The 19,964-nt window shown below is 41.4% G+C and overlaps 1 protein-coding gene across 3 annotated transcripts in view; it reads right to left on the bottom strand.

The window, feature by feature from the left end:
* Window positions 1–285: 285 nt before the first annotated feature.
* The window catches only part of KLHL8 (kelch like family member 8), a 26,443-nt gene continuing 6,764 nt past the window's right edge, over window positions 286–19,964 (bottom strand). For 2 of the 3 annotated variants that reach the window (XM_069781247.1, XM_069781259.1), the window contains exons 2-10: window positions 15,804–16,129; window positions 11,970–12,518; window positions 8,581–8,767; window positions 7,752–7,895; window positions 6,521–6,632; window positions 4,293–4,461; window positions 3,542–3,701; window positions 2,342–2,543; window positions 286–1,907 (exon numbers count right to left, since the gene is read on the bottom strand). In XM_069781247.1, the coding sequence (XP_069637348.1) occupies window positions 1,784–1,907; window positions 2,342–2,543; window positions 3,542–3,701; window positions 4,293–4,461; window positions 6,521–6,632; window positions 7,752–7,895; window positions 8,581–8,767; window positions 11,970–12,518; window positions 15,804–16,022 (1,866 nt within the window). In that variant the 5' untranslated portion in view covers window positions 16,023–16,129 and the 3' untranslated portion in view covers window positions 286–1,783. Of the gene's footprint in view, window positions 1,908–2,341; window positions 2,544–3,541; window positions 3,702–4,292; window positions 4,462–6,520; window positions 6,633–7,751; window positions 7,896–8,580; window positions 8,768–11,969; window positions 12,519–15,803; window positions 16,130–17,630; window positions 18,336–19,964 lie in introns of those variants that run through there. The other variant, XM_069781254.1, reaches the window with a different exon arrangement.

Here is a 19,964-nt window from a genome sequence, read left to right as displayed (position 1 = left end):
AAGTTTTCTCGTTAGCTAGGACATCCATAGAAGAACCTGTTTGGTTCCAGAGAGGGAACCTGCACCTCTTCTTTCCACCCCTCTAGCAAGATCAAGAGCCACAAGGGTGACCGCATCCTCGCATGGGGACAAGGCCAGTAGCAGGGTGGTATGGCTCATGGCTCTAATGCAGGATTTTCCCTGCTGATAAAGGCTTCCTGTTGAGAATTACACTCTGCAGAAACCAAAAAATACTCAAATGTTTCCCCACAGTAGCATGCTCCAGTCATACTATAAACAAGGTGCTTTGAAGTACAAATGTTTTATTGCAATGTTTCATTATTTACAGTACCATTCACTTTGACCCTGGGTGCTACCAAAGTGCAAGCCATTTGAAACAGAAAAGCTAAATTATGGTAACTCGACAGCAAAACATGACTATGCCTTATGCTCGTACTGTCCTGCCTCTCACTTGGTACTGAATGCAGAGAAGTTTGCTGCTCTCCCTAGTCACTTGTAACAACCTGGTAACGTGAAACTTTGGTCGCAAAGGACTGTCAGTTGTTGGTCTGTTCAAGGTGATGCCAGAACAAGAATCTGCAGTCTTTCCAGCTGGACTTTACGTGGAATTCAGGGTGTCTGACTGCATAACAAGATGTCTTTGTACACAGCCTTGTCAACCTCCTATTTCAATTTTTGATGTAAGAACTGGTTAATTTCCAATTCTTTTTGTTGCCGATTCTCTTTGGTTTATGTGAGCTTTAAGTCATCTACCTGTTTTGAGGCTAGATCTTTCTGGCTTAACTATCTTAAAAAGAGCCAGTACCTCTAGAATTACCACAGAGTTGCTACTGGAAACTGAAATTGGACATGCCATCTTCTAGAGTTGCATTTAAAGGTCTTTACAGAATACCGCAACTTTTATTATGTTTCCATTTCATATGAAAATGGTGATTCAGACACCACTGAAGCCTACATTTTCATACACTGTATCATCTCAAAGTAGGACAAATTACACTGGTTACTTCAGGAATGACCTCTCAACAGAAACTTGCCTTTTGGGGGAGTAATTACTATAAATTTTTTTGAAGACTTGAAACTTCCAGTATTCCAGTGGCTAAACTCAGGTCAAGAATTTTTTCAGCTTTCTAACAAGTGTGTTAGCTTGAGAAAGTACTTTGAAAGACAGGTTTCAGAGTAAGTACCTGCAATTGCCACTGCTGCCATAAGTCCATTGGGAGGTGGGCAGTGAACTTCTCTGCTCCAGTTATCTTAGTGTGCAACAGGGGTATCATTACCTTCTAAAACTTGAGACACTTTGTGTTTTGTGTTACAAAGCTCTTGCACAATTAGGAAATGTTTAAGACTACATTCCTGAAAATAAGTTATATTAAATGGCACTCAAGTCCTCCAGAAAACATGTAGCAGGGCTGTTGGGTAAGGCTCAGCAGTCTTAACTGCCGCTCGCTCACCTCACCCCATGCCTGGTTTATGGTTCAATAATGAGTCCTTGCAACAGCTGCCTCAAATGATTTTGAAATTGCAACTTCTTAAAAATGGGATGATTGCAGCTCTTGGCAGGTCTTCTCCTGTAAGTCCCACTTTTATTCCATGTTTTCACAGGCTTTTCTGTATCACTATTGATAGAAAGCCACCAAAAGCTTTACAGTTGCAGAAGGTAACATTTTCACAAAGAAAATGTGTTGGTTTTATTTCTTAACCTACCATACAAAACATGGTGTTTGAAAGCTCTGCAGTGCCTCCCTACTATCATTCCTCTGGAATTTGGAGGAGGCAGCAGAGCTCACATGCAGTCAACAACGTTGCTGGATCCTTGGCCCACATCCCGGACCTGGCTGCTGAGACAAGAGCACACAGCCACGCCTGCCCCTGCCCTGCAGTGTGACACAGAGCCGACGAGTTCCCATCTAAGAAGACAGCAGAGGAAAAAAATAAAAGTAAGTTCCTGTCCTTTCTGAGCAACTTGAAAGTATTTCTTTTCCGTGTCTGAAATTCTGTTATACAGCCTAGCTGTTTACTGTGCACAAAAATACACCCTGCTAGTTTATTCTTATTTCTCTGGTAAATTTAGTGCAAAATCAGACTGAAACAACCAGAAGAATGTAGATTCTTATTGAATGAAGGGAAGAGGGTACGGGATGGAGAGGAGGAGGAGGTACTTAAATATTTACAAGAACCTAGTGGCATAAGCAGCACTCCTGCATCACTAGTCATGGATACTACTCAATTATTACAAGGAAACAACAGACAAACTCCTGCTGCACACTATTTCTATTATGTTGTGTTTTCACATAGGCAAATTTCATTGTCTTACTAAGCCAAATAGAAAATTTTAAATTACCTATTCACTATGGGATCAAACGCTTCCACTGTATTCAGGTACGTGTTGCCATTATGACCTCCAACTGCAAAAATTTTACCCATCAGTGTCGCTATGCCAACGCCACCCCTCGGAGTTGTAAGCTCTGCTACATATTCCCATTTGTTACTGCGTGGGTCAAACCGCTCCACTGAGCTCAGTGGAGAGTTGTCATCAAAGCCACCTGCAAAGAATCATCACATCATCAGTTTTTAGCCACTCCTAGTGCTGGTGATATCCAAGACTGGCATTATCATGCTGTTCTCAGCATTCAGTGGGCTAGTGTCCAGCTCTATTTCTTTACATGAATTTTACAAGTTCCTAAAAATTAACAGCTCTCCCTCCTGTATCACCCAGAGTGACAGTTCTCTTCTGCTCAAGTTGCAAGGAGTGGTATTTCTATTATTTTTCTCCTTGAATTCATCTTACACATAGTAACAATGAAACAGCTTCTAATTTGAAATAGAAAAAAAACCCTAAGACCAGTAAAAGGATGGTCCTGATCTTATTTTGGCTTAAGCAAAACACACTCTTGCGCTGTTTTCAAATTACAGCATTGCTGAATACTTGAGTAGGAAAAAAAAATCCTCAAGTAAGACTTCAGTGATGCATTCCCCTTGCTGGGGCAGCTGTCAGATGAGCATTTTACTTGAAACTTTTTAAATCACTTATGATAATAGACAAGGCAGAGCTCTGCAACCTATCACTACATCATACCTACCTGGCAACCTCCCCCCTCAGGAGAGCAGGTAAATGCGAGGTAGAGCAGAACAAGACAGGCCTGGGACAACAGGCTGTGGAATAAGTATCATCACCATGTGAAAAAGCTACTGTTGTCTACACTCAAAATGGAACTAGAGTGCTTTAGAAGCGCGTGAACTTCAGAATAATTTTCCTAAAAGGAAACTCAAGATTAGTGAGTCTCGAGAGGATTTTCTATATAGACATACTGTCCTGAACAGTATAGGCCACCCTAAATGTGGGTTAGGAACTGCTTTTTATTTCCTCACTAACATACCTTCGTTTAAGCATGCCCTGGTTGTGCTTGCTTTCTTCTCCTGCCCAGGAACACAAAGTACAGGTCAGGTCTGTCTGTTCCCCAGTTCCTCTAGCAAAAACAGCCTCTTCCAAATGCCAATACTTGGCAGAAACAGCACTACAAAATGTCACATCCCTACTCACCAACAACATACAAGCAGCCATGGAGCTCGCTGACACCATTGCCAGCTCTTCGCTGACCCATCTCTTTCACTTCTGTCCACTTATCCAAATGGGGATCATATTTCTCCACACTGGAAAGAGATGCTACACCATCATTGCCACCCACAGCATAAACATGGTTCTGGGAAACAGTTGTATAGAGAAAGATTATTTGTAATGTATATGTATTTACTCAGCTTTTCATAAGCAATGTTAGAATTATAGGAAAACATGGTATATCCACACAGTCCTAATCATTTACTTTTATTTAATAATTCCAACAATGGACTTAATTATCCAACAAATTGTAAACGCCATCTTCCAGTTAAAGAAGTGAAAAAGTTACATAGTGTTGTAGACATCTTGCAGATTATATATGGTGAAGGGAGTTAAAGTGCAGATGCATTCAGTACCTTTAAACACAGTAACCATGACAAACCAGAGTCTTCTGAATGAGACGTGAAGCATTAGCCTGATGTTGTTAGAAGGGTCCTGGTACTTAATCCCAGCACCTCAAGTACGGCTGAAACAGGGAGCGTGGTTCAATTTGCTATGAGTATTATCCTAAATACCTCACCTTTTGCACAGTTCCATAGAATTTTGATGACCGGAGGTGCTCAGACCCACCAGGTGCATTTTGTTTAAAATCCTTGTGTTCCACCTTGTAAAAGCAGATTTGAAAAGCAGGTCAGTTCCCCAGTTGGCCCTGACTTGGGAGGAAATAGTCACTTACCACAAGGGCTACAGAGCCGACTCCTCCCCTGGGAGTGTTCATTGGGGCAACTGCACTCCATCGATCAGAATCAATGTCATATCTTTCCACATCGCTGAAGCAAGTGTTGTCATCTAAACCTCCTATTGCATAAATGGGGCCACCAAGGGAGGCAAGAGCAATTCCTCTCCTAAGAAAACCATAGGATCAATACCTTAGTGCAAATCCTTAAGGAAAGGGAATGGGAAAGACAGATCAAGTGACTGGCACGTGTTTTAAACTATGGGGAAAAAGTCATGAAAATTTTAAAAGTGAAGTTTATAATAAATAATGACCAGTAACTGTGGCTGGCCCTCTGCACGCCTGTATCAGTCTTGCAGCTTTATCCTGAAAGCCTTTTGTATGTTTGCAGCCTCCCATTAGAGGGACTCTAGAGTTTTATCTTTACTTCACCTCAGCTTTCCAAGGCACCTGTTTGTTAGGACTGCTGCAGCTAGAATTTTTTTAGACTGCAAAATGACAAAGCTCCTGTTTAAAAAATAAAAAAAAATAATAAAGGTGGGGTGCATGGAATATTGTTTTGACTGAATGTCACCTAAGGCCCAAGTCCTCTACTTACATGCTTGGATATATGAGATTGTCTTAGTTATTTGATATCGCTGTCTTGGTACTTAATTTTACACCTCCTATCTTGTTTTACTGAATCTGATGGAGAACCAAAACCTGCTGGTTTTAACTGGTATAGCTGCTGCTACAATTTGGGAATGATTTTTGGGGGGTGAGATTAATATATATTAAAAGGCAAACCTGAGCTGGATATTAGATGACAGAACTCTAGCAAGGTTTAATTGCAGTTTCTTCCATTCTGTTATTTTCTATTAAGTCTGTGTTAAAATAGCTGTCAGATTTTTTTCTACCGAATCTACTAATATGAAAGTACAGTCACTACTACAAAATGAAAAGTATGGTCTAGAATGGAGTTATTAAGTGAATGGAGCATTAAGTTTCTGCTTTAACTACCAAGACAGATGATTTACCGTTTCACTGAGAACATTCTTGTCTCATTACAGAGAGGGCAGGTTCACAGATACCTAAGCAGGGGCAAGGGAGGCACAATCTTTCTACTCAGCCGTTAGCATAGACACCATCAATGGTGGCAGTTTTTTGTCAACTAAGTATTCCAACACCACCTCAGCGAATGGGAGGAGTGGAGTGTAGCCAAGGCACGGCAGCCCTTTCATTTACCAAGGTACTGAGTAAGAAATGTCACAGAAGTCTAGGACTGATGTTTGCCAGAAATATGCCCTGGGGTGGTGGCATGACGGAGGGAGGAAGAGGAGCAAGAAGCCACTTCCAGTAGTGTGGGTCTTCTATTTTGATTAGGTTACAGCTACAAATAATTTTAGGACTTAGCCAAACCCGGTATTTTACTCCTACTTGTACATGATGCTTTTAGAAACAACAAATAATAAAATGGAATGTAGAATTATGGAGGCTGATTTAAATGACAGCAGAAAAAAAAATACAGATCTGTGAGTCCAGTAGCTCCTTAAAAGAATCTTAAATGTCAAAAGGCAAGAAAAATCCTCAATCTGACTGTCAGTGTTTTAGTGCTTCTGGCCTTTTGTGGCAAGAACATAGGCAGCTATTGTTTCCTGGGCATGAAATATTTCACTGTGCATGTTCTGATGGCAGTTATCCTGCTCATTCTTAAAAAGAGCAGAAAACCCACAGAACCAGTTAATCAGTTTCAAGTTCTTTATTGGGCACAGCAGAAAGGCCCTAGATATCAGAATGTAAGCACAGTTGGAGTAGAAGAGCTCTCTGCTCCAGAAGCCAGCCACACTGTGCCCCCCCCCCCCAAAAAAAAAAGAAAAAAAAGAAAAAAAGGAAAGGATAGAGCAACAAAAGAAAGCCAAAGCATAAACATAACCAATGTTACCAGCCAGGGCCTCTCCCTAGAGAGAGGGATTATGCAGTTTTGCAGTGAAATATTACGTTACACACAACTTTGTATTTGTGCAAATATGTGATGTATGCAAGTATGTGATGCAGATTTGTGTTTGCTTTACAGGTGGTAAATAAAGGTGTCTGATAGCATAAAGCCCCAAACTAGGAAAACAAATTTCCTAAAAATAACACAGTTTGGAAACCCAAATAAAGACAGGACAGACATGACATTTTTCAGCATCAGCAAGAAATGATACATCACAGACTAGGACTTATGTTTTGGATCATGAGACAGGTACCTCTTTGTGTTCATTGATGCCTTCATCATCCACTTGTTTGTGAGAGGATCAAATACTTCCATGCTTCCTAAGTGTTCATTTCCATCATGCCCACCTACTGCATAGACTTTACCTGAAACACAAACACATCTTTTGGTACAGAGATTGCTTGGCAACATTTCAGTTTTCACTTATGCAATATCCCTGCCTATGTGAAGACAAAAGCTCAAACAAAGTTTTCAAATGTTTTCAATATCAGGATTTTAATAAGTACAGACTTTATATTTTTACATGCTGTACTCAACCAGAGATCTGTTTTAACATGAGCTTACACAAAGCTTGAGATACGTAGACAAAAGATCTTCCCATAACTTCAGTACTGCAAGTCAGATCAATTTTGGACATTTGTATCGGTCTCTCCAGATTTTCTATGGGGATAAAAAGATACCTGTTCTGCTGCAGCAACACAGGGGCTACCATGTACAAGGAAAAGTTGCATCATGGGTGCTAAGCTGCTCTAGATTGCACAGACTTGGTTTCAGAAGATGGAGACCCAAAAATAAAGGTAGGTCTGCTCTTGGAAGAGTTATGGTCTTAGTGACTTGCCTGTATGGATTTAAGTATGAAGGCAGATAGCAAATGCTGGGTGACTCTGCTGTGTAAGGCTGTTTCTTTATAAATGGAATAAAAAAAATTCAATTGCCTATTAAAGCAAGAGGCTATATACAGTTCATAGAATAGTTTGGGTTGGAAGGGACCTTTAATGGTCATCTAGTCCAGCCCCCCTGCAATGAGCAGAGACACCTTCGACTAGATCAAGTTGCTCAGAGCCCCATCCAACCTGACTTGGAATGTTTCCAGAGATGGGGCATCTACAACCTCTCCAGGCAACCTGTTCCAGTGTTTCACCACCCTCACTGTAACAAATTTCATCCTTATATCTAGTCTAAATCTATCCTCTTTTAGTTTAAAACCATTACCCCTTGTCCTATTGCTACAGGCCCTACTAAAAAGCTATCTCCAGGCTGAACAACCCTAACTTTCTCAGTTCACAGTAATGTCTTTTCAGTAAGCATGCTCTCAGATAATTTCAGAATCAGAAACCCCTTCATGAAGAAGAAGCTTTACTAAACTGAAGAATATCCAACAGTTAAGCCATTGCAAGACAGATTTATTTAGTAGAAGTACCAATTCCAGCAAAAGGAGCAAACAAGTGCCTTTTGAATAGGGTTGCTTGAATAGGGTTACTGACCTCCCACAGAGATCACACCCACGTGCCTTCTCCTGCTGTTCATTTCAGGGCCGAAGAACCAGTTGTTTTTGCTGATAGAGTAACATTCAATGCTGCGAAATGGATCACCTGATCCACCTCTACCACCAACACAGAACAGCACACCTGAAGAAGACAAAACGGGTTTCCAGAAAACCAGCAGGAAGATGGCAGATAAAGTTGTATAGCAGAGTGAACTGAAAATTATGTAGTCCAGGAGAAGTGGTATTTCACTTCAAGGGGCACAGTCATTGCCCTGTATAATTGGATGCTGGATTCTGGCCTTTGCTTGGCATGCTGCTATGGCAATTAACTATCTATGCTCTTGCAAAAACAATGCATATTTTAAATACGCTTTTTGTGATTTTGTTTAGGGTGATGAACAGATTGTTTGTTAAAGGTAACAATGTAAAAATTAGGATTTGCAGTCTAATATTCATCAGTCACTTTTGGTGTAGGTTAGCCAAGGAGTTTAAAAGTTAGCTCAACCTTCTCGCACCAAAAGATAAGTGTCCACTGTTTTTGATATAACTTTGAGCATACTGCCTGGTCGTAACATACTTAACAGTTCTAGCTTTAATACAGATAGAGCCAATCATGACAAATAAATAATGCTTTAAAGAAAGAAAATGACTGCTAACGTTCTGCTAGGAAAATGCAGCACATTTCCTAATTACCAGAGGTACACAATGGCTTTCACAATTTTGCATTAAGTCATTAACAACCATTTATATCAAGCTATCTAAGCCTGCAAGATGCACCACCTTTTCTCCACACTCCTTACTGGATAATCAGACACACATTTAATTACCAGCAGTCTGCTTCCTTGGTGTTGTGCGAATGGAGTACTCAAAGTCTGGCACTGCCCTGCTGCTCAGGTGAAGGTGGTAGTTTCTTGCTTCATCCAGCAAATCCCTACATTTTAGATTCTGCTTGACAATCTCTTCCTTTGCCACAACACCCATAAGGAAACAAATGGGCAAGAGAGGCAGCCGTACCTGACAGAAATGAACACAGTTGGAGTAACTGGCTGAACTGACTGAGTCTCACCATTTACAGTGATGCACGCATAACAGATGGCAGCTTCTGAGCCAGCTGCCAGCCCCACACTCTTCACTAAAAAGAGCAGCTTTCATTTTTTTTTTCCAGAATAACAGTGATATGAACAGTTCTTTTTAGTGCGAAACGTTTGCTACAACCATTTGCATTTAAGCAGCAGTGGAGAACTGTCCCTTGGCCCAGGCTGAGCAGAGGAAGAAGTGCCGCTGCCTGTACTGCAACTGCGCCTGCCTGGCGTGACACAGGCAGCATCTGTGACTGTACCAGAATAGTCTGTGTCAGGTAGTCTTCCGAGGGTATGAATTTTCAGCTCACTGCTGTACCAGTGTATAGAGGGCTTTTGCTAGAATGGTTCATTTTCTTTGGGTGGCAAGTCAAAAAGGAAACACTGTCAGCATGAACTAAGTGTCTATTAAGGAGGTATTGCTAGTGCAGTAACACCTTTCTCTAGTGTGGACTTGACAAGACTGCAGGATTAAAAAAAAAAGGTTGAGAGTTAATTGTTTCCTTCCTCGAATCCTTCCTGTGGTTCCCCAGAAGAGTGCTGGTGACCAGGCTGAGGAACAGAAGGCTTGCTCAGGGTAAGGCTACAGGTGGTCACTGCCCAGAGCAATCCCCAGTGACAGGGCAGATCTGAAATAAGGTCAGCCTCTCCAAGACTGCCTTGAAATGCCTTCCTCCCCACAGTCAATTTATTTCACCAAGCCTTTCATTTGGCCTTGTGAAACAGTGAGGAATATGAAGTACAAACAGATGCAAAGGTGGGACAGGTGTTAGCAGGGGGGGACTGAAGTAAATCACCATCTGACTTCCTAAGGTTTGGAGTCAATGCTGTCAGGCAGCTCCCAGTTAGCTCAGCAGCAATGGTGAAGTCCAGTATCTCTGGTGCTTCTCAGAGCAGCAGCATGGTGGTTTTAAATGGCTGACAAAGTGTCCCTGTCTTCACGTAAGCAAGTGTCTCTACCACTTCTTCCTTGCCCACTCACTTTCAGTCCCACTTCTTCCTTTAGTGTGGCCCAGCTTATTTTAGGCTAATTAAAAGCACCACCGTAGCCCTGCTAATACTCATAAGGTTAGTGATGCAGTAAGAACTCAAGGCTGACAAATTCAGAACCTCATTATAACAGCAAAACCTGTATGCCTGATTATGATGTAGATAGGAACTGTCAAGAAGCCCAGTCATGTTTTCTACTAGCAGTAATGTCCAAATCAACTGATGGCTCCATATACTCTGGCAAATAACCCATGTTTACAGGAAGGCATTTACTTTTTCATTGCTTCATTCTAGACTCTGGTTTCCCTGAATAGAATAAAGCTGTTAATCTCATCTGCTAGCAAAACTGGGCAATAAAAATCAATCTTTTTTTTTTTTTAATCTCAAATTATATTGCCTGTGAATTTAATTACAGTGTACTGAAGTGGGTTTTTTGTACCTAAAACCTCATGCTAGTCTAGATGAAACTGAACGTTTTTGGAAGACAGTTAATAAACAGTTGTGATCTTTTTCCAGGAAGTGTGAAAAATGATGCAAGAAGACAATGACAGCAGCATGTTAGTGCACCTCTTGTTACTCACGTGATGCCAATATTAGCAATTCTGCTAAATGCAAAATGTTTAAGTTGGAGTTCAGTGACAACTGAAACAGCACAGTTGATCCTACCTGCTAAGATACATAGGGCATTTTGCAGCACATGGCATGTACCCCCCTCCTCCCCAGCACAGGTTCTCCATACCTGTCTCAAATACTGTATTTTAAACTCCTATAACCAGCACATATGGAGCTTGAATAACTGAAGTAACTAACGTTTTGACAGGAGGAGGTCTGATGGGTGTTTAAATAAGTTCAGCTAAGTGACCTTTTGATACCTTCTTTCAGAAGCAGTGGATTTGCATCAAGTCTAGACGATTAAACTCCAAACTCCTTTCCGATCCTACAGGTAACCAGCAGTGCTAGTCTGGTGAGCATTAAAGGGTCCAGCATATGCTTCTATCCTGGTTTCAGCTGGGATAGAGTTAATTGTCTTCCTAGCAGCTGGTACGGTGCTATGTTTTGAGTTCAGTATATGCAAAGAATGTTGATAACACACTGATGTTTTCAGTTGTTGCTAAATAGTGTTTAGTCTAAAGTCAAGGATTTTTCAGCTTCTCAAGCCCAGCCAGCGAGAAAGCTGGAGGGGCACAAGAAGTTGGCACAGGACACTACCAGGGCACCTGACCCAAACTGGCCAACGGTGTATTCTATACCATGGGAAGTCACATCTAGTATAGAAACTGGGGGGGGGCAGGCATCGCCGCTCGGGGACTGGCTGGGTGTTGGTCGGCGGGTGGTGAGCAACTGCCCTGCGCATCATTTGTACATTCCAATCCTTTTATTACTACTGTTGTCATTTTATTAGTGTTATCATTATCATTGTTAGCTTCTTCTTTTCTGTTCTATTAAACCGTTCTTATCTCAACCCACAAGTTTTACTTCTTTTCCCGATTTTCTCCCCCATTCCACTGGGTGGGGGGAAGTGAGTGAGTGGCTCTGTGGTGCTTAGTTGCTGGCTGTGCTTAAACCACAACAGCTTCCTAGCCTGCTCATAGGGCTAATACATCTTGGTCTTTTGTTAATTAAATATACAGAAAGTTCTAGAATTAGCACAACTTTATGTGACACATCTCCATTACAGTTTTACTTTCCTAATCATGTAAAAAACCTCCTCAACAGCTTTACTCTCCTTTCTTAAGTACAAATACTTAACCAGCAGGGGAAGTGAGCATTTCAGGCTGTAGTAGCATCAAACCAAGTGAAGTGATGGCTTTATGTTCTCCACTATGTGTAAATCTAAGAAGTTTCTGCTCTACCACAGATACAGCTTTTTGTTGGCTCCCTACCCCCCAGCCATGAGCATGAAGTGAGTACTCTTCTCTCTACAGAAACTGGAGAATACAACTTCTTCCTAATATTCAAGAGATCTAACCTGCTTCCACTGTCAACTGAACAACTGTGAATACCAGATGAGGCACCAACTGCGAATACCAGATGAGGCACCAACTGCTAAGAATATTTTTCATCTTGAGATCTACCTAAGTACAAACAGTTGATTATACAACTAAACCAGTGACAAGACAGGCGCCCAGTACCTTGGTCTGCCCTACCTGCGCAAGTATTTCATCCAGCCACATAGCATGATGCTGTGGATTGGCTAGCAGCCACTTGATAGCAGCATTGTAAACTTGCTTTTCATTTTCAATATTCAGGTCACTGGAGGACAGGAGTTTATGGAGGTGCTGTGGTGACATGCTCACAAAGTCTTCACACTCCACCACTTCTGTAAAATGTTCGCAAGCATACTGATCAGCCATGTCCATCAAGTCAATGCGGTTATGACTCTCTGCAAATGCCCTGACTGCCAGGCAGTTGGAGGGATGGAAGTGCAGCTTCATGTAGTCACAGCATGCCTTTGCTACCAGTTCCACCTGAAGAATGCAAGCAGCATACAAGAGAGGCTGGACGTTATCCACCGTCAGAGTAAGCCGGGAGGAGTACACAAACTTCACTAGGTCTTCTATTGCATCTCCATCAAAGTCCCTGATCTCAATCAATGTCTGCTTGGCTTCAGCCATTTCCGAAAGAAACATGGCTCTGAAGTAAGGTATAACACAAGCTAGCACCAGTTTGTGGCAGGAGATAAGCTTTGAACCAACCTGAAAATAGAACAACAAAAAAACACCCAGTCTTTTACTGGAATGTCAGTTTCAGCTGTGAAAGGAGAGACAGTTAGGCTGAGGTAAGAATTCTGAACTCAGTATGCATTGAGCTACTGTATTTTGTTCAAACAAATTAACTCCACTTGCCCTGTACTTCTGACATTATATCAATGTATCCCAAACAGATCTAAGTTGTAACTTGGCCGTCAGAGTAGGGCAAGGCAATAACACAAGGAAGCAATAGCACTGAGGTACTGAACTTGCTTTTCTTTAAGAGCTGTGTCCTATTTTTTAAATGAAACATCCTTAAGAACCTTCTAGATACATCCTGGAGACAGGAGGAGACTGCTAGGCACTTGTTTGGTTTATGTGTATTCAGAGATTTGGGGGGGCAGGGAATTGTAAACTGACATTTTTAGACTACTTTTAATTTAAACCTCTGGACTTTTACTAGTGTTGAGGAATTGATAATGCTGTTTATAGAAGCAACTTCATGTAAAACTACTGTAATAACAGCTATTACAGGGATTATTCAGAGTTACCAATCACTTCAAGGATTTTTAGAAGCTGTTTAGCCACAAAAGATGTGGTATTTTTCAAAATTCTGATCAGAAAGCGCAAAATAAGCTTTTCACTTACAAAATTCTAGAATTCAATTACATTACAAGACAATGTAACTATTGAAGGTAAATGAACAATCTACTACTTATTGGTGTTACAAGAGTGCTTTCTTACAGCCTTTGTCATTCTGCAGTCTGCACTAACAAGCACATGGCCAAGTTAAGCAACCAGTTTCCCTGACAGACTCGAATTACATGTTCATTTCCAGATGAAAGTGTTACACTGAGCTGTCTTGCAGTTTAAAAAAAAAAAAAAGGGATATTAAATTATAACGGAGAATTTGGAGTTTTTTCTACCTCTGATTCAATACACAATTGCTCTACCCTTTTTAAAAGTGTGTATTATCAACACAAGTGTAACCTGCCTGGTGACCAGTAAGTTGAGTACAGAAAGCAAACACACATGAAAGAGTATGGACATTAAAAGAGAGGAAAAGATGGATGGCTCAGTGTGAGTTAATTCGATCACTCCAGAATGAACAATTCATAGACCTACCAAACAAACAAAAAAGCAGACCAACAGGAGAAAAGCAGATAGATGGTACGCAACTGCCACTCTCCGCCTTCTAACAGGGAGCTGTTCATATGACAGTAGCAGTACAGTAGGTGATATTCCAGATTTTAACTTTCTGGAGCAGAGGAAGTCTCCCATGGTTTATCACTGTTACAATGTCAGCATTCCAACTAATTATAGTACTGATGCAAAATGATGGTACCAGCTGGCCTGCTATATCAGGAAAAGCTCCTAGGCCATTCTCACCTTCAGAGATTGTTATTCTGTCCATCATCCCACTCCCTAATTGCATCTTTCTTTTGAATTAAGTGGCTTCACTATTTTACCCAAATCTGCTTAACTTTAAATATCTAGTATGTTCTTGGTATTTTGAAATCAAAGTTGGCCTCCAGTTATTAACTATCATATTTTAAGAGCCAGCAGTTAAATCAATAATTGGTCTGACAACAGCAATGCCAGAATTGCTCACTATCAGAGGTCACGCACAAAAGCAGAAAGTTCAGTAGAGAAGTAATTATTCTTAAAACACAAGAAATGCCTGAGCGCTAGAGAAAGAAAAATCAAGCCCTCCAGAAAATTCTAGTTCAAGACGGAGTTAACAGTTACTTGAAAATCACTGCTTTAGGAAGCCTTATGGTAAGATGTACATACATAGGTTGCTCTAGCCTCCATAGATTATCTTCCCTACTTGAGGACTGGAAGTCAAGTCATGCAATCTAATATTCTTAAATTACTGAAGTAGCTTCACACAAATAATACATATGAACAATACAAGCCTAACTCAGGGGAAGTTAAACTGCAGCCACAGTAAAGTGTATTTTGCAAGCCAAGCTCCCTAGCACGAGTATACGTTTAACTACGTTTATAAAATAAGACTTTCTGCCTTTTTCGCAAGGGTGGGTGGAAAGGGAGAAAAGCAAGGATGAGGTCAAGAAAAGGGAAGAGAGGAAGGTTGTTAAAGAGCTCTGACATGAACCTTCTTCCCCAAAACACCTTTTAAAATGACAAGATGTAAAAAGACCTGATGATGAGCTCAGGCAAGTTCTGTTTCATGGTGCTCGTGCTGGCCGGAGCAGCTTCAGTATTGTCATTCAGTGTCCTATGAGCATTAACTCAACTGTTATGAGGCACTGGACCTATTTGCTGCTGCATCTAGTGCCTGCTCCATGGCTGGTGATAGGCAATTTAATACCTGCTGCAAAGCAGAACAGAAAAATGTTCTTGCTTGTTCTACTCCTGTTGTCTACTGGGGCAGGACAGAAACCCTCTTCCTCTCAGAGATCTCCATTGTCTCCCAAGCGTTTTAGAAAGATGAGATGCCTACCAGGGGGGCACAAGAGACACACATCTGTCAAGGATTTTCCTTATTAATATCTAATAGTAAAAGTGGCAGGCAAACAATTTCTCTTAAAGGCATCTGTCATTTGTTCTTGGTATCGGAACTATGCTTCATCTCTTTTTCTTAAATAACTATCTTGCACTACTAAGATGTCTAGCTAAGCAATACTTAATATTTGTAGGTGCTGGCAACCACTGTTACAGATGCTAGATATAAATTTATTGTGATCAGGATATAAGTAATATACAGCTGAGTTACAAAGAATGCATTAAAGCAATGCTATGCAAGAATCATAAAACTGGTTTCTTCCTCCTCCTTTACTCTTTGATCAACTGTAGAACATAATTGCCTGTTTTGGGTTTTTTTTTTCCTTTCTTTGAGAACACTGGAAGTTGGATTTGTTGCAGAAATCCTGTTTGCCAGGAAGATCTAGCAGAGCAACACAGAATGCAAAAATAGAGATAAAATTGGGGATCAAAATGTGTGAGAACAAAGAGGCTACAAGGAGCTGAAACTGCACAGTAATACACTGATCAACTGTGGGAACTTGCTTAGAAGGCAAGTTGGGTGACGTCAAAGTCATGTACTTCCTCTCTCAGACTGTCAATATCTTAAATGTTTACATTTCAGTTGTAAACTTCCTAAATAAGAAAAAAAAACAAAACATGAGCATATCTAGAGATACCTCGGATCCAACAGGTATTCTATGGCTTCCAATACCCCTGCCTAAATTCACAGCCACCTCCAGCACACTTATTTGTAGCTTAATCTTCCGACTGTTAAATGAAATGGATGTGTGACAATATCACCTTCAGTGTAACATCGCAGAGCTCTCCAGCTTCGAAGAAGTGAAGAAGAGAGCTATGAAAATCTTTCCAAGCCTCATTTGCTTCAAATACAAAGATGTCATCTTCACCATCACTGTTGGAAGACCTAGTTTGCTGCTGCTGCTGCTGCTGCTGCTGCCGCCTTTTTCCCTTTACCAGATGTTGTTTTGCCTGCTCTGGCACCATGGATTCTGAAGCCATTGGCTGTTTCTTCTTTCACTGCATGAATCTTCAAAAACTCCTGCCAAGAAAAGATCCAGCCCATCAGAAGTCAAGTCCTAAAGTGCTGTTAAGTTCTGTTCATCTTCCTGTTTAAGAAAACACAAAAAAAGCAGATGAGACATTAGGTACTGCTACTACCTAACACTTTGATTACATGTTATAAATACTACCTATAATCTTACTTGGGGAATATGGGAGAAGGGGAAAAAAGACCCACAGTCAAGAATCCTATGCAGGTACCTTTAGGAAAAGCCGTTGTCTGTGAACTTGTTGCCCACACTTCTTGAAAAAGACATGAAAAAGAAAAGCCAAGAATGTATCTCCTAATATTGCTGATCTCACTGCTGTGGCTGGCAGAGGAACAGAAGGGACATGGCCTGCAGACAGCCGTGCTTCTTTGGTCCCCAGGTAGCATCTCTCATCACTGCTGCCACAGACAGACTATTGATCTGACCCTGCCGGTTATTTTGTACATAGCACTCAGCTTTCCTAGGTCTCTTCAAAAGCTAACGCAATCCTTAAGTGTTTTATCCATTTATGCAAATGTAAGCAAAATATAAAAAGCTTCTACAGAACTAGATAACAAAATTTACACTTACAGAAAAATTGTGGAATGAAAATTATTTCCTTTTATCCAGCAACTTTATTAATCCAACAGATTGGTATTTAAAGCATGACAATGAGTGTTAGGCAAAAGTTTGCTCCTGCTTGCTAGCTTTTGTTTTAGACTGTTTACCCAGCTTAGCTGAAGATATTTAAGGTGTCTAAGATTTATACAGCTCAGACTAAAGGAATCTTAGCTATACTGACATCACAGCTTTCCCAGGGCTGAACGACAAATCTGGGATACCACAGACAATGGGGAGAAGGCTTTTTCTGCTCCTGTCACTCAAATACTTTACTCTTCCTGCTACTGTGAGCGTCAGTTAGGTTAAGCTTGATGTTGACCTTTTTTATTTGCAAAAAAAAGTTAAGCAGTAGGGGCAGTACAGATTTTTTTCCAGTTCTGTAGCATATTTTAAGTTTTAGTTCTGTGTGTCTAAAAGCCATGAAAGCCAACTCAGTGAGATTTAGTCTGTTAATCCACATACTTTGTGGAGGATGATTACAAAGTCCACAAGAAAAAAATTAAATACTATTTGAAAGCATGGAGTTACTGATTCAGCTTACAAGCAAGAGTTCTGTTAGATTTTTGGCAAGGGAAGAAAATGGATTTGTAAGGTTTTAAGTCAAAGTCTCTGGAGAGCATATTTAGTAGTGTGTTTCTCTCTTACACTGGCTAGCTTTGGTTTTCATGGTTTCTGGTTAATTTATTATGCATTCATTCTTCAGTCTACCCTAAGACTTGATGACTGCTGTAGCTCAGTGATTTCTGCTCAGGGACTCTGGTGTTAGAGGAAGTGGACTGACTGAAGTAACAAAAAATTCTTCTACAATAAAAATGTAAGTAAGTAAGTCACATGTCTGGGAGCAGAACTGATTTTCTTCCAGGGTATTTTGAGAGTGTCTGTGCCTCTTACTAAATTTATAACTCCTCATGCATCGGTACCAGAGAAAGAGCAGGAAGTGACTTGAGGGTGATCATACTCATTTCTGCTGTAGTTCACAGGGTTGTTGTCAGCTCCATGTCCTGTGCAGTGACAAGGCTGTTCACTGCACTGAGCCAGGCAGGTTAAAGCAAGATCAAACATGCCTAGAATATTCACTAATGGTGCTGTTAGCAAGGTAAGTATTCTTTTAAAATATATCTAAGAGAAATATCTTACTTCTTCCAAAACCACAAACTAGCTCAATGATATTATGGATCACGGTATATTTATATTGTTTATAGCAAGGAATACCTTTTTCTGCTGAAAACTTAACAACTTCTCAGACTTGTCAAATTACTATACTAAGATGTTTTTCTAGTTCATTAGGAGAAAAAATATTGATATTTTGGTTCTCCTCTTTTAACTTCAAATTAATCGTCCACTACTGGTACTTACTACCTTTGCTTTGTTTAACATTGTTTTGGGTTTGTGTGGTGGGGGTTTTTTTGGTAGTGGGTGAGGGGGCTGCAGGGGTGGTTCCTGTGAGAAGCTGCTAGAAGCTCCCCCACCGCCTCTGGCCCAGGCCGACCCAAACAGTGATGGTGGTAGCACCTCTGGGAGAACAGATTTAAGAAGGGAAACCTGTAGTGAGTAGGGGGATTGGAATGTGAGAGGAACCCCTCTGCAGATACTGAGGTCAGTGAAGAAGGAGGGGGAGGAAGGGCGCCTGAGGAGGTGGATGCCCCTGCAGCCCGTGGTGAGATGGCAGGCTGTCCTCCCCCAGCCCATAGAGGTGAGCAGGGGAGTGGAGGCCCACTTGCAGCCTGTGGAAAAACCCATGCTGGAACAGTCAGATGCCCCCGAAGATGGTCGTGACTCCATGGGAAAGCCCACACTGAGCAGTCTGTAACTGAAGATCGGCCCGTGGAAAGGGCCCACGCCTGGGAAATTTGTGAGGAACTGCAGCCCGTGGAAAGGACTCACCTCGGAGAAGTTCATGAAGGACTGTGTCCCACGGGAGGGACCCCACGGTGGAGCAGGGGATGAGTGAGGAGTCCTCCCCCTGAGGAGGAGGGAGCGGCAGAGACAAGGTGTGGGGAGCTGACCCCAACACCCATCCCCTGTTCCCCTGCGCCGCCGGGGAGAGGAGGTGGAGAGAACCGGGAGTGGGGTTGAGCCAGGAAGGAGGGAGGGGTGGGGGGAAAGTGTTCTAAGGTTTGGTTTTTACTTCCTAATATCTTTGGTTTGATTTGACTTGTAGTAAATTAAATTGATTTTGTTTCTTCCCCAAGCTGAGCCTGTCTTTTGCCCGTGACCATAAGGGGGAGTGATCCCTCCCAGTCCTTATCTTGACCCACGAGCCTTTCTTCATATTTTCTCCAAATCCCACCATGGCCAGGGTGGGGAGGAGTGAGCGAGCGGCTGCGTGGGGCTTTGTTACCAGCTGGGTTCAAACCACAACAAACATGCCCTTCGAAGGAGTCACTATTACCACTGAGATATGAAGCTAACACAGAGCTTCAGAGGCAACCTACTGAAGTTACAAAAGGGAACATAGACAAGCAAGAGGAAAAAGAAAGAAGTTGAAATGCTGTACAAGGGTTTTGAAAAGCATCATGTATTATTCATTCAGAGGTAAGATACAGCGTCTTTAGCCTACACTTCTAGGGAACTCTTGCTTATTTTTGCTCCTTAACTGACACTCTCACTTCACCACTCCCTAGCTACTCACATCTAACAGTATTTTTACAGCTGAGTAGAAACACTGCTTTCAGACAGAACTGCCACTGACTACTAAACGATAGTTCGCAGCTCCCACGTTCTTAAGGTTTTTCCATCTGACATATGCTATATTTATCCTCATGCTTTAACTGCAACTGCTCACATACTTTCCAAAACTATTCTGTGTTTCACTGTAAAAGAGGCTGATGGTGTACATTTTACCTATTCTGGGTATGCCATTGTAAACACCAACACAAAACCCTTGAGTCTTAAGATAAATCACTGCTGCTGGGGTGGCTTTTTTTTATGTTTTAAAAAAACTGAGCAATAACACAAAAGCCAATCATAACTGATTTTAAGCAATATCTTTCATCTGTATCTGATGCTTGTATCAAAAGAAGCTCTTGGAGATGCTGAGCTCTCACCTGTAAGAAAAGAAGTTGAGCACGTATTTGTATTTATATATTTAGTACATACTAAGTACACACTTGATATTTCAGGGGAAGAAGCCAGAAATCACACCAAAGGAGACCAAGGCCGTTACTCAGGCACATAGCCGTAGATAGGGGAATCATATGTACAATGGAGCTCCCAGTATGGCAATATCAAATAAGTGTATGGGAACATGAGAACAAGTCAGTTACTGCTGCTCAAGTAAAAAGAAGTTTCT

The sequence above is a fragment of the Haliaeetus albicilla genome, chromosome 1 (genome assembly GCF_947461875.1).
Source record: "Haliaeetus albicilla chromosome 1, bHalAlb1.1, whole genome shotgun sequence".
NCBI lineage: Eukaryota > Metazoa > Chordata > Aves > Accipitriformes > Accipitridae > Haliaeetus > Haliaeetus albicilla.
Note: the sequence above shows the minus strand (reverse complement) of the source record. Positions and strands in the feature narration are given on the sequence as shown.